This window comes from Gopherus flavomarginatus, chromosome 1 (genome assembly GCF_025201925.1).
Source record: "Gopherus flavomarginatus isolate rGopFla2 chromosome 1, rGopFla2.mat.asm, whole genome shotgun sequence".
In the NCBI taxonomy this organism is placed as follows: domain Eukaryota; kingdom Metazoa; phylum Chordata; order Testudines; family Testudinidae; genus Gopherus; species Gopherus flavomarginatus.
This window is the reverse complement of record NC_066617.1, coordinates 119,418,262-119,433,023: the sequence shown is the minus strand read 5'-3', so window position 1 is coordinate 119,433,023 and position 14,762 is coordinate 119,418,262. Positions and strand designations below refer to the sequence as shown.

Here is a 14,762-nt window from a genome sequence, read left to right as displayed (position 1 = left end):
AAAAGTTCCTAACTGTCAGGGTAGTTAAACACTGGAATAGATTGTCTAGGGAAGTTGTGGAATCTCCATCTCTGGAGATATTTAAGAGTAGGTTAGATAAATGTCTATTAGGGATGGTCTAGACAGTATTTGGTCCTGCCATGAGGGCAGGGGACTGGACTCGAAGACCTCTCGAGGTCCCCTCCAGTCCTAGAGTCTATGAGTCTATGAGTGTGTGGTGTTCTCTGGAGGCAATGATTTAAACATGCAGACATTTCAGCAAACAACAAAAAATTGCTGGCTCGGAGCAATTATCCTTCTGAGACACTAACGGTCATTCTCTTCTCACAGCCTATTGGCTCATGTTCCTACTCAGCAGAGGCAGTGTGAAGGCTGATGTTCATACAGACAGCATTTGAAAGCCAGATGTATGAGGTTTGGGGGTGACAATTTACTTTTAACTCTGCTGAAATACAGAGAGTGCTATCCTGGAACTCCTTCCTTTATCAGTGAAAATTATAAGGAGAATAGCTAGTAGAATGTGTGTGTTAATGTCCCAGCAACTTCAGTGCCAAAGAGAGAATGAATTTCAAAGTGAGTTGTTTGTCCTCTTTCCAGCTTTAGAAAATAGGAGACTTTAATTCAGAAGTCCCCAAACTGTGGAGGAATGTTTAGGGAGGTGGGGCTGGCCTGGCCAGTCCCCATGTGGATGTGGAGAGGGAACGCTCCGGGAAGCAGCCAGCACCACGTCCCTGTGGCCCCTGGGGAAGTGGGGACAGAGGGCTCTGTGCGCTGCCATTGCCTGTGGGTACCTCCCCTGAAGCTCCCATTGGCTACGGTTCCCCATTCCTGGCCAATGGGAGCTTCGGTGGAGGTATCTACAGGCAAAGACAGCGCATGGAGCCCTCTGCCCCCACTCCTCCAGGGGTCACAGAGACGTGGTGCCGGCTGCTTATGGGAGCAGTGCAGGGCCCATGGCACCATGGAGGTGGCAATCCGAAGGGCCAGATACAATGCCCTGAAGGGCCGGATCTGGCCTGCAGGCCACAGTTTGCCCACCCTTGTCCTAGAGAAATACTCTTTTCTCTGGGAGCGCAGAGCACACAAGAGATCTATAAGCAACATATTAAACAGAAATTCAGAACAACTAATGTCTAGCATGGGTCTAGATTATCAGGGGAGGGGAGAATAAAGATCTCTATGTAATGCAGGTATTATGTTTTGTTTCTGATTTTGATAACATAGTTTCTTATCTTTATTCTTTGAGCCAGTAGATTAAGGTCTCTCAAATCTGTAATTCATAGGAGCAATTAAACAGTAGGCAATTCTCTTGTACTATTTTCATGTGATTTAATTGTTATTGTTCTTTCTTCTGATGAGTTTGAAAATTTAGTAACGTGTGATAAGTGTTAGTTTTAAAATGTTTTGTTGACGGGTATAAGTTTCCTAATTCTATTTTTCTGGAAATGCTTTGTGCCCATTGTAGAGTGATTGTGAATTTGAAGGGAGATCTTTTATATGCTTTTCTGTGTTACATGGAAGCAATATTAAGTCAATAAAGTTGAGGAAAAAGACCGATCTTTGAACCCATTGTTTGATAATGATAGTGTGTTCCCTGATTTTGCTTTGTCGTGTTGAATTTGCACTTTCGTTCCACCCTCCCTTATGCCTGCTGCCTCTAACTTGGCTGCTACTCCTCATCCACGCCCTGGAAAAAATGCATGTAAATTACGACTTTGTACAGTTGTTTTCTTTCTGAAGCTCTTGCTGGCTCATACAGCAGTGCTGCAAAGTTTCAGAGTTCAGTAAAGAATCAAGGAAATACTGTAAAGAGATGGAGCTTGACAAAGATCGTTGTATTAAGATGAACGATGGGAACAAAATTCCTGCACTGGGATTTGGTACCTATTGCCCTGATGCAGTAAGTAAACCTTTCATGGCTTTCTTTGTCCTTTTGTTGATCAACATTGCTGGGCACTGCTATAACTATTGCGCGTAACACTTCAGGAAGGGCTGCAAGATGAGATCCCGGTATATTAGTTTATAAAACTATTGTCAATGTCTGAAAAGTGCTTTGGGGTTTAGAGTGAAAGATGATACTGGTATATAAATGTAAGAATATCATCGTCTGTAAGAAAAGGTTGTTGGTTTTTATTATTTATTATTATTTTATTTATTTTATTATTTATTATCTGAGCGAATGTGGTGCTGATGCACGATTCCATGACCTAGAGCTGCCAAAGCGCCTGATCTATAGCACACCCTACCACCTAGAGTGCCACATGCATCTGTCAATCCACCTTTCTTTGACCTCCAGCACCCAGCTACTCCAGTCCAGAGCCACTCTGTAACTACCTTTGCCCTCACCTACAGCACTCCCTTTCCCAGTTTTTTGCCCGTATGTCTCTGCCAATGCATTTTGGTCCCAACCTGAGCTAAAAGGAAACCAATTCCCTTTAAAGAGAAGTTTGTTATTTTTACTTGTAGTGCTGCTCACTGAATTACGCTGAAGGAAGGAAGATGAGAACATTTCCTATTTCTCCCTTCTCAATAGTCCTGCTACCTGCTGATCCCAGTGTGGAGGGGACGGGTCTAGTGGCCAGAGCAGGGGACTTGGAGTCAGAAGATCTGATTCTGCCTCTCAGTCACTTATGTAACCTTTGGGCATCTTACTTGCCTCTTTGTGTTTTAGTGTCCCCAGTTTTGTAAAATTGTGACCACACCTGAATTACCTCACTGGGTTTAGTTCATAAGGATAAAATTTTCAAAAGCTTAAATGACGTAGAGGCCTATGTCTCAGTGAGTCCTTCCAATCTTTTCACAGTATTAGCCGGACTGATATGATCTCTCTACTCCTCCCAGAAAAGGCCACCTCCTAAAATACGACTTTCCTAAACACTGCAGTCTGTGTAAACTGCATCTGTTCACTCAGGCCTGTTTCTCAGTTATACTAAGACACCACTCTAAAGTGGGGGTAATTTAAGGCCGCATCACACTGCCAGAGTGGTGTAAGGGGCCTTTGTGTAAAGAGAATCACACATGCCTCAACGGAGAGTTCTCCTCTAGCAAGCGTGGCTGTTGTCAGATATTTTTCAATTATTAATCTTAATAAAGTCAAGATGTAACTAGATGGAAGAAAGCTGAGTCATTACCCAAGAACCATCAAGGGTTCATGAAATCATAGTTCTCACCAAGCAGTTTTAATAGCTGCCTTTGTTACAACTACTCATGAAAGGAATGCGGTCCTGCCAAACTCAAGAATTCAACAGCATAATTCAATTTTGACAAAATCATGAGTTTGGTGTATAAATCATGAAAATAAAATTTTAAATACATAGATTGTAGCTTAGCTCAACTAGACTGGGGGTTCTAATCCATAGTGTATGTTAATATCTGGTTCTTACAGCTCTTCACTCCTGGTCTCAAGGTCCTGTACTGATTGTCCTTTAAATCTTGTAAAAAGAAAACTGAAATAATGGGTCTGATAATCTGTGGCTTTGCATTTCAAGGAGTTATTTCCTTCTGTGCACAGTGGGAGTAAAAAACCTGCTATGTCTGAATAGTAGCTTTTTACACCTATATTCCATTTACTTTGCTGTGGTGTAGATGATGACACAAGATGCTGGGCAATAGAGGATCAGGCCCAGAATCTTTGAATTTCCTTTAAGATAAATTCAAAGATTCTAAATGTGAAGGTATCAGAATCTAAAAACTCCACATTAGGTCTTTCAGATGGGGATCTCTAGATGACTGGCATAAAATATCCCTAATCCAGAGAGATTGACACAATACCTTCTTAACCGGTAGGTTCAAAAAAGTAAATGTGAGGAGGCTACAAAGGTGGCTATTGAAGTTGGCTTCCGCCATATTGATGGTGCCTTTATATATGGGATTGAGGAGGAGGTTGGGCAAGCCGTTCACGAGAAGATTGCAGATGGAACAGTCAAAAGAGAGGACATATTTTATACAGGAAAGGTAAGTAGGTTTTGTTTTAACACTGGTATTTTTATCGTACTGCTTCCTCAGCTAGTTATTTTGTCTAATTTATGAAGAATGTTGCCAATGTCAAGGCCAATATTAAAAGGATTGCCTTTAGGAGAGTATTATTCACAGAACTGGGAAACGACATTCTAAAACAAGTTACAGGTTTGAGCACAACGCTCATCTCTATCTCTGTGAAAGCAAAGCTAACACAGCTACTTCATTCAGGGCCGACTCCTGAAGTCAGACAATAGAGTGACTCCTAATAACCAAGGACAACAAATTTAGCCCAAAAGCTTTTAACCTTGAGAATGGCCTCACATAGAGTTCCTGTACAGACAAGTGCACTTCTGACATCCTGGCTGCATTTCAGCCGCTCGCCCTGCCTCTTCAGGAAACATTCACTTCTTACTCTCATGTGCATCTTTGCACACAGCCATCTCACAACACAACCCTTCTGCTGAAAAGGTAAAGCCAGTGGTATGACATAACTAAGACATTTTAGAAAAGTGCTTTTTACAGAAAGAAGAGACAAGAGAGTACTTCTTCAGAAAGAACAGTTGTGTTTGAATCATTACAGCTTTGGAGTACCTTTCACCGTCCTGAACTTGTGCGCAGCTGCCTGGAACAATCACTGAAGAAACTTACGTTTGACTATCTTGATCTCTTCATTATCCACAATCCCATGTCTCTAAAGGTAAACATTTATTTAAAATATATACACAGGAAAACAAATGTTTGGGAGTATATCCATGGTCTAGAGCAGAGCTGTTCTGAAAAAGACCCATAGTCCATCTAGTCGTACATCCAGCCTGCAGAAGTAGCCTATGATGGGTCTTCAAGGGGAAGGCAAAAGACAAAAGAAAAACTAATGCATGAGGCACAATCTATAATGAAATATTTTTGGTCTTGACAATCAAAGGAGATTACGCTTTTAATCCTTGCTGTTAAAACATCATATGCTTCCTGGGTTCATACTATGCCATATATATGTGTGTGTGTGTGTGCATGGACTGGCAAATTTACAAACTATCTTGGAAACTCTCTAACTTCAAATATACACTTCAGGATCAAAAGCTAACTCTAGTTACTCTGGAAATTCACCAATAATCTATCAAACTAACCTTGGGTTACTGATATCACTTGTCATCAACTATAACTTCTTTAATGTATTAATCATGTTCATTAATTCAAACTTCTTTCTTTTTGTCAGAGAAGCTATCTGTTTTCTGTGACACCACATATGGTTTATCTGTAATATCTCTAGGCACTAACTGCTTTTGACACGCATACTTTGTTTTCACTGTGTATAAACAGAATTTCTTATCAAAGTAGTGTTTAGCTGAGCTAATTAATTTTCCAGTATCAACAGGTATCCTCTTATTGACACAAAATTGTTTCTAGGCATTCATTTCAGTTCAAGGTAGAATCATAGGCTTAGAAGTGACCTTAAGAGATCATCTAGTCCAGTCCCCTGCACTTATGACAGGACTAAGCATTATCTAGACCAGTGGTTCCCAACCTGTGGCCCATGTGCCACTTGCAGCCCAATCAACACAGAGCTGTGACCCATGTGACATCCTCAGGGTCATATAGGTAGTACTGGATATGGCCTACAATAGTAAATAGGTTGAGAACCACTGATTTAGACCATTCCTGGCAGGTTTTTGTCTAACCTGCTCCTAAAAATCTCCAATAATGAAGAATCCACAATCTCCCTAGGCAATTTATTCCAATACTTAACCACCCTGATAGTTAGGAAGTTCCATGGGTTGTCATTATTTCCACTCCCCTCTTTCTTTTTTTATAGATTGGCACTGTATTTGCCCTTTTCCCGTCCTCTGGAATCTCTCCCATCTCCCATGATTTTTCAAAGACAATTGCTAAGTGTTCAGAGATCTTCTCAGTCATCAGGCCCTGATGACTCAAGACATCTAACTTATCTAAGTAATTTTTAACTTGTTCTTTCCCTATTTTACCCTCATATCCTATGCAGGAGTGGCGGAAGTACCCTAAAAGGATGAGGGGGCACAGGCACCCAAACCAAGGCCCCACACCACTCCTTTTCCCCAAGCCTCGGCCCTGATGCCACCCCTTCTCCCTGAGCCACTGCCATCAAACTGCCTATTCCCCAAAGACCCCGCTCCCACATTGATGCCACTTCCCCAGAGGCCCCACTCCCATGGTGCTTTTTCCCCCCAAGACCCCGTTCCCTTCTCGCTCCTTTCTGCCTCCTGTCACTCACCCTTATGACTGGTAAGAAAGTAGGGGGGGAGCCATGGCCGCCTGGCCCCTTCTGTTCTGGCACCCCGATCCTACCTCATTTTCATGGGTAGAGGTCCAATCAGTACTAACCTTTTCAGTGAAAACTGAAACAAAAAAGTCAATTAGCACTTCTGCCATTTCCACATTTTAGATAAAACCATTCTATAGCTTTTATCCAGCTTTAGAGTTCAATACCTTCCCTCGCTCACTCCTTCTCCTTAAAACGCGTTCCTTGGCCACAAAATAGTTAAAATTCACTTGTGTAAAAAGTATCATGACCAAGGGGGATTTTCCTTTTATTTTTAGCCTGGGACAGATACATTGCAAAAAGGATGAAAATGGAAAATTCATTTTCGATGTTATAGATCTCCGTCAAACTTGGAAGGTGAGTGATATGAATAACACAGTGTTAATTAAGAGCCAATCTAGTCTCCTTAGTCAGCCAGCAGACTGTTACTTGGAGAGTGCTCAGACTTCTGGGGTCTTTCAGTCATATGACCTTTTTAGAGGGCAAAGGAGAATGTATAGAAAAGCCAGTCCCTCTACTTCCTCAGAGGGCCAGTGTGCTCACGCAGTTTCCTCAGGAAAGAACCCCTGTCTCCTGGGGAGCTCTAGCTCTGCTCACACAAGATTCCCACCCAGACTGAGCCAGTATCCTCCCTTTTAAGGTCCTACCCTTCTCCAGCCTTGACAAGCCTCATGCATTTGATGGGTTGTGCCTAGGACCTCTTTAACCTTTTCTTGACTGCTGCAGGAGCTGCCCCATCATACTAGGGTAGGTTACTCCATCAGTGTCAGACTGATAGAATTAAACCAGAACAATAAATGTGCATAGCCCAGACCCTCAATGAGTGTTCAGGGCAGCTAGTTAAGTGAATATATTTTTAAGTGTGAACTAAGCAGATTTGAGGGGGAAATCACTGAGGGACAACAAGCATGAAATCTCACGTGCCCTTTCTGTTTAAAAAAAAATCACTTTGTAGAGCAGAACCTCACTTTGAGATGCTTTGGCCTTCCCTGGTCTTAGGACAGGGATATTGCCACAGGCATTATCAGGGACAGAACTGTAGTCTGGGCTTTACAGGTGATATTTTCCACAGAGACAGGATGAAATATTCTGCCGTAGAGTCAGTCAAGACGAGGACTCCATCAGATCCCTAATTCTTTAGCTAATGCTCTTTGAGTGGCTCGGCATTGCAGCTTATTAGTGGGCCACCCAGTCAGCACTGAAGAGCGAGGTTCAAAGTCTGTCCACGCTTACCCACATTACAAAATCCATCAGTCAGTTTAATTCTATTGATGCTTCTATATCAAGAGAGGCCAGAAATGAAATACAAAGGGGCATCAGGTCAGAATCAAGGTGCATTGGTAGAGCTTTGGAGAAGTTAGCATAGTGTCTGCTCACATTATCCCAGGTTCTAATTAGTGCTGTCGGTTACTCATTTTCATGAGCATTAACTAAACTCCCTCATTTAAAAGGGAAAAGCTAAAACTTCCCCTCTGATATGTGCCTTCCCTTCAGTGGACTCTAGCAAGCTTTTTATATTAAATGAAAAAAGTAAACAGGATTTGGCATCATACCATTGTTATCATAACACTGCTTGTGATCTGAGACCCTGCAGTCATTATCTATTATCAGAGCATGGAAACACTGGTGCATCTCAGACACCACAGCATGGCTGCTGTCAGTAAATACGGACACGCTAATGATGATCACTGCATCTGTCCATCTCCCTCAATATTTTTTGTGTTTTCCCTTTAATTTTCATACTCAATTTTTTTTATATAAAACTCTTAAACTGGTGTTCATAATCCCATACTTATGTGGTACCATTATTTCTGCATTGTTCACTAGCAATGATTGAGTATCACTATGAGGTTCTGTATGTGTGAGGGACAAATTAGGGAGAAAACAACTGAGAGCAGCAGTGGCCAAGTTATCTACTTTCTACTGGGGGAAAAGATTACTTTATTTCAGTGGATTGGATAGAGATCTGATGCTTAAGTGAACAGTTGGAAAATGACTGTCTCTAAATCAGAGTTTTGTCCTAGAACAAATCAAATGTCCCCTACTGTATGTGTAATGATATTTTGGTGGAGTGAACCCAGTTGAGCATATTTTTCTAGTCTTACGGAAATCATCCTACCAGTAGTGATAATGGAACTGGCCATTGTTGTTTTTCCCAGGCCATGGAGGCATGTAAAGACGCAGGCTTGGTGAAGTCCATTGGAGTGTCCAACTTCAACATCAGACAACTGGAGATGATCCTGAACAAACCAGGTCTCAAGTATAAACCTGTTCTCAACCAGGTAAAACTCTGAGCTTTGGATGGAGACCTAAAATTGATGAGTTAGAAGAAATTCAGAACTTGTAGTCAGAGAAGAGTTTCATTTATAGGGGAAGAACCTCAGTGCTACAGGAAGCAGACACTCCAGAATGTCTTTCTCAGCAGGAACTTATGTCCAGCCTTTTAAATCAAAAGGGAAACTTCCTTATTACTCCACTTCAAGTAGACACAAGCCACAAGAGTTAGACCCTGATATTGAACTCCTCAGAATTTTTGGGTGTTAGGACCAGTTGATGTTAAAGACAGGGGCCATTAGCAAATTCAGATTTAGGTTCAAGTTCTGAAAAAAAGAAACTGTAATTTTATGGAGTTTGGAAAAGGGCTTTGTTTGTGCTCATCACTAAATTCATGGAGAAACTAATAATAAAGTAGAAAATACCCATAAAGGAAACAGTGTTTGAGAGGGGCAGGAGAAAGAGAGACCCAGCTGCTTCCTGCACATCCAGATCTCCTCTCCTGCTACCTCATTCCCCTGCTAGGGGAATGGACATTCAGAGCACCAACCTTTCTCTGCTTTGAACGTGAGGATGTTTTGTTACCAGGTTATCCAAACTCATACTCAGAAATGTGACTGTCTAATCTCTTTGCCTACTTTTCACATAGATACCCAGATGTATTCCATACATGCTGGATAAAGGGAAAGAATTGAGTTATATATGATAAGCAAAATAACACAGGATATGCACAACATCCCATAGTCAGTAGTTGAAAAATTTTACCTCTCAAGTAATATATTTTTTAAAACTTAGCATAGCACAAGTTCTATATGGAGGATTATATATAGGTAGAAGGTAATTTTGAAGATGTAAATCTAAACTTTTAAATTTCAGTATTAAAATATGTAAGAGAAAAATGTCTTGTCTTGAGGAAAAAACTGTTGTTTCATAGTTGGACAACTCAAAAACTGATTTTGATTCAATTTCTTTCCTCCTCCTCAAAAAATCACTTGTGAGTTGAGACCAAGCTTGAGAAATTTTATCCCAAGAGACCACATGAGGGGAAGTTAGCAGCCACTGAAACGAAGGGCTTAGAATGAGAGTGCCATATCGTCCATATCTACAGTTACAACTGGTCTCAGTAAAGACCCATAGAACATCTATTCGTAATTATCTCACTATAACTAATAGCCATGGCTTTAATGGCAGTGTTGGTCCAGGACATGATATTGATCTATATCCTAGCTGCATAACAATACACGATGGGCCAAAACCTGCTTATAGAAGACTTAATGAGCTGTAAGGGGGACAACACACATGCTTAAGGCAGGCAGGATTTGGCCCTCGGTTTATAAGTCCTTATTAAGCCTATCCCCACACAGCATGTATTGGCTTCACTGTCCTCTACTAGAGAAACTGTTTTGGGGGATTTGTTATCAGCTAAACTGCACCCCATGGTCACTTGCACTGCTGGGCTGTATTTTAATTGAAGGATATTTTATTGAAATTTACTTTTGATATTTTAACATTCTGTATCCCCTCGACATAGCATCCGCTGTTTCTTTTGTCTAACTGCTGCTTATATGATCTGAAATCTCAATTTTGGGTTGGGGGGTGATTCTGTAGGTTGAATGTCACCCTTATCTCAACCAAGGCAAATTACTGGCCTTCTGCAAATCCAAGGATATCCTCCTTGAAGCCTATTTTGTTCTGGGATCACAGAGAGACAAGAACTGTTAAGGAAAGAAACTGGACCGGGCTCCCAGGTTTAGAACCTCAAAAATGGGTTGGAGGGAGGGGAAAGTACCCTCTGTCTTCAAAATATCTGGTATTTATAGAGTTATAGAATAAAAATGAGAACTGGAAAAGACCTGCTAGGTTATCTTCAGATTATACAGCTATTGTCCTCACTAGGCTGAGATGACTGCATTCCTCATCCCAGAAATGCGCCCTGTTTCTCTGTTTCCCTTCTAGGATAGACCAAAGCACCCCAGTTCTGCTGGAGGACCCAGTATTGGATGCAAGTGCCAAAAAATACAACCAAAGCCCCGCTCTAGTAGCCCTGCGCTACCAGCTGCAGCGTGGTATCGTGGTCCTCTTTAAAAGCTTCACCAGAAAGCGTATTGAAGAAAACTTCCAGGTAAAGCAGGAGTGCAGAGAAAAGAGTATGAGATGTCCAGATTTTGATGGGACACAGTAGAGGAGGGAGAACTTTTGTGCCCTTGTACAGTATGGCACTGCAGGATCCTGCCTGAGAACTGCGCTACACAATGTCTGATTGTTCTCAGGCAGGTTCTCTCGTCTTAGAGAAGGCTTTTGCCACTTTAACATTTGAACTGTGTAACTTGGCACCCACCAGAGAACAAATAATAATATGGAGGGAGAAAAAACCCTGGAGTCCTCCTTGCGTCTCCCAAAGGCAAAATTCTGAGGGAGCTACTGATTTGTGGAGCCCTTTCTCAAAATGACTAATGCTACTCTTGGTATCAGATGGGAATATAGGCCCCTTTGAGCATTGGAAAGACAAATGATCTTCCAGTAGAAGTGTGCCCCTTTCCTGCCCTCAGCCTCTTGCCTAGACCACGGGCCCTCTCCAAACTCTGCTATGTCCTCCTCTGCCCAGTTGAATCCAGGGTCTTAAACAGCTTTCCTAGATATTTTAGTTTCCAAAGAGATCAGTTGTTCTATTTTCCATACCCAAGGAATATCAGACTGACTGATTTATTCTAGATTAAGGGAAAGAACAAAACAAGAAAGTACATCTACATGAGAGAGCACAGTGTGTATCTCCTCTATAACATGCCTTTTATTTCCCAGAATGGCAGCTGCCTCTGCAAACAAATTTAAAGGTGAAATTCACAGAAAATAAAATCACAACAGTTACATAGCTACATACCCTTCACCTCTGAAATATCTAAAATACAGTGGAAAGAGCAGGCCCAAATTCATATATCTATTTCATTTCCTCTTCATATAACATGAGGTTTGTGGTTCTGCCAACAAACATGCATCCTGCAGGAATAACCCAATGTTTGATCCTGTCTTCTGGGTCAGGTTTTTGACTTCCAGCTCTCTGAGGAGGACATGAAAACCATTGATGGGATGAACAAAAACCGTCCCTATTTGCTTTTAGAACCGTAAGTCATAATACTTTGCAGTATTTTAGAACTCTGTGGAGAGGCAGAAGAAAGGCAGCAGTGGTCACCCCACAAAGAAATAAGGTTTTGTGTTATACTGACCCTAGTGATGACAAAGAATGTACTTACGATCATAGCTATTAGGACTGGAATGGAGTCATGCAGTTTAAGGCCAGAAGGGATGACCAGATCATTTAGTCTGATCACAGGCTACCAACATCACCCAGCACCCACACTGAATAGAATTGCCAGGTGTCTGGTTTTTCACCTAGCTCCAGTCACCATTGCTGACAGAGCCATTTAAACGTCCAATCAGCAGTGCAGCAGGGCTAAGGCAGCCGCAGCATGTCCCTCCTCCAGCTTCTACGTGTAGAGGCAGCCAGGGGGCTCTGCATGCTGCCCATTCCCCAAGCACTGGCTCCGCAGCACCCGTTGGACAGGAACCATGGCCAATAGGAGCTGTTAGGATGCGGGTGCCTGCAGACACCGCAGCGTCAGAGCCACCTGGCCGTGCCTCCGCATCGGAGCCAGAGAGGGGCTATGCCAGTGCTTCCAGGAGATGCCTGAGGTAAGCGCCACCTGGAGCCTGCACCCCAACCCCCTCCATCACGCCCCGACCCCCTACCCTAGCCCTGATCCCTCTTCTGCTCTCCAAGCCACTCAAACTGAGCCTGGAGCATCCTCCTGTACACCAAACCCCTCATCCCCAACCCCACCCAGATTCTGCACCCCCAACCGGAGCACTCACCCCCTCCCACATCCCAATCTACTACCTCAGCCCAGAACCCCCTCCTGCACCCTGAACTCCTAATTTCTGGCCTCACCCAAGAACCCATAATCCCAGCCAGAGCCTTAACCCTCTCCCACACCGCAACACTCTAAGCCAGCCCTGTGAAAACAAGCAAGTGAGTGAGGATGGGGAAAGTAAGCGACAGAGGAGGGTAGAGTGAGCGGGGGTGGGGCCTCAGAGAAAGGGTAGGACAGGGGCATGGCCTCGAAGGAGCCACAGGCAGAGGCGGGGCAAGGGTATTCGGTTTTGTGCAAGTAAAATGTTGGCAACCCTAACACTGAACTCAACAACCTGTTGCTGTAACATGTCTTCTCACTAGAGACTGTACATTAGAGCACTCACGTGTTTAGGTAGTACAGATGAAAGAAAGCCCTTAGACAGGTAGAAAATGTTGCATGTGTGCTCTTTGAGATCCCTGCATTATGCATTCAGATGTCCTAATAATATAGTTATGGGTGGATTGTTCATAAATGTCACCTTTCTTTTTAGATTTTTGGGCCACCCACAGTTTCCATTTAGGGATGAATAATGGAAAGGATCTTTTTTCATTGTTCCTGATTTTATTTCATGCATAAGGAAAATCATTCATACATTTCATCCCTTGCTCCATTCCTGTGATTAGTCCTAGAGAAGAACCCTGTTCTGGAAACCCACCTTCTGCTGGTGATGTCAAGAGATCTACGCTGTACATTTAAACAGAAATTCTAAACAACTCAGTCTCTGAATGGAATGGCACTTCATTGCTAATTGGGAAAAAATAAAGATGTCTGTGTAATGCACTTATTGAGTCTAGTCTCTATTCTTTGATAATTGTTTCTTTTCTTCATTCTCAGAGCCAGCAGACCCAGGTCCCTTAGAAGTGCTCTGTGTGAGGTGCTGTAGGTCCCCAAAGTGTGGTTGGCTGAGCTGGTTTGAAAAACGAGGGGGTCTGTCCACTTTGGTGGGCATTGACATCACTCAGCAGCATGCAAACCTGGATTTTGCAACACAACAATTAGCTTTGCCCAGAATTCTGTTGGGGCGTAGAATGGTGAATGGCAGCAAAGCCATTCCATGCTGTTAACAGCCTCTTCAGTCTGCAGTAGTGTCTGTTACTGCTGCTCTCGGACTCCTTGGGATGAAGGAGGAAACAGCTGGTGGATCTATGTAGTGGCTGATCCAACAGCTCCACCTCTTCTCTGATCTTTGTCAAGCCATCAGCCAGGGGTTGCCAGGTGTCTGGTTTTTGACTAGAAAGCCCAGTCAAAAAGGGACCCTAGCAGCTCTGGTCAGCACCAGCCATTAAAATCTGGTCCACAGCACAGCAGGGATCCAGGGACAAAGGTAGGCTCTCTGCCTGCCCTATCTCCGCATGGCTCCTGGAAGTGGCCATTATGTCCCTGAAGCCCCTAGATGCATGGGCAGCCAGGGAGGCTCCATGCACTGCCACCACTTCAAGGGTTGGCTCCGCAGCTCCCACTGTCTGGGAACCCCAACCAATGGGAGCTGTAGGGGCAGTGCCAGCAGGTGCGAGGGCAGCACATGGACTCTCCCTGGCTGCTCATGAGTCTAGGAGCTGCAGGTACCTGGCAGCCGCTTCCTGGGAACTATGTTATGCTTATAAGAAGCGCACGGGATCTTTTTCAGGAGAAAAGGCAATAAGCTATGTTTATCAAAAATACAACAGTTAGAATATGAATTCAATCTCACTCTCACTCTCACACACACACACACACACACATCCTGCAGATAGTCTTATTGTTACTAGTGCTGTACCTGGAAGAGTTTGCAGCTTGCCACAGGGTCACAGTGTGAGAGGGAACCCAGGCTGGTAAGACAGAAGGTTCAGCGGTACCCCAGTTCCAGATTGCACCCCAGGTAACCTGTCACAGGTGGGAATCCTGCTTCCCCTGTGCAACAAAATATGCAGTTGTTTTGCACTAGGATTTTTCTTCTACTGCAAAGAAGGGTCAAGACTTTAGCTTTAAATGCAGAATTCCAGTTCCCCAGTGAGCGTAAATCAGCGCAGCTCCATTGAGGTCAAGGGATGTGATGCTCCTCTTACTTCCACCTTCTTAGTACACCACTGAGTCACACGCATGTAGCTGAGAAGGGAATTTGACTCACTTGCGTTATGCTAATTTAAACCAGCTCCTGACCTGGCCCAGAATATTTTCAGGTAATGCAAATAATGTGGCCAATAAAGATCAGGGCCATCCTTAGTCATTGGCAGAATAGGCAGCAGCCTAGGGCACCACTAGGTCTGGGGGCACCGCTCTGCCAGACAAGAAGCAGCGGAGCATGTAAGACCAGGGCTGCTGGGTCCTAGAGAGAGCTGAATACAGCA

General features: G+C 43.4%; 1 protein-coding gene across 5 annotated transcripts in view; it reads left to right on the top strand.

Annotated features, from left to right (window-relative positions):
* The window catches only part of LOC127058850 (aldo-keto reductase family 1 member C3-like), a 202,559-nt gene extending 189,344 nt beyond the window's left edge, over positions 1–13,215 (top strand). For all 5 annotated transcript variants that reach the window (XM_050969224.1, XM_050969293.1, XM_050969252.1 and 2 more), the window contains 3 exons: positions 10,484–10,649; positions 11,564–11,646; positions 12,926–13,215. In XM_050969224.1, the coding sequence (XP_050825181.1) occupies positions 10,484–10,649; positions 11,564–11,646; positions 12,926–12,965 (289 nt within the window). In that variant the 3' untranslated portion in view covers positions 12,966–13,215. The remainder of the gene's footprint in view (positions 1–10,483; positions 10,650–11,563; positions 11,647–12,925) is intronic.
* Positions 13,216–14,762: the final 1,547 nt, after the last annotated feature.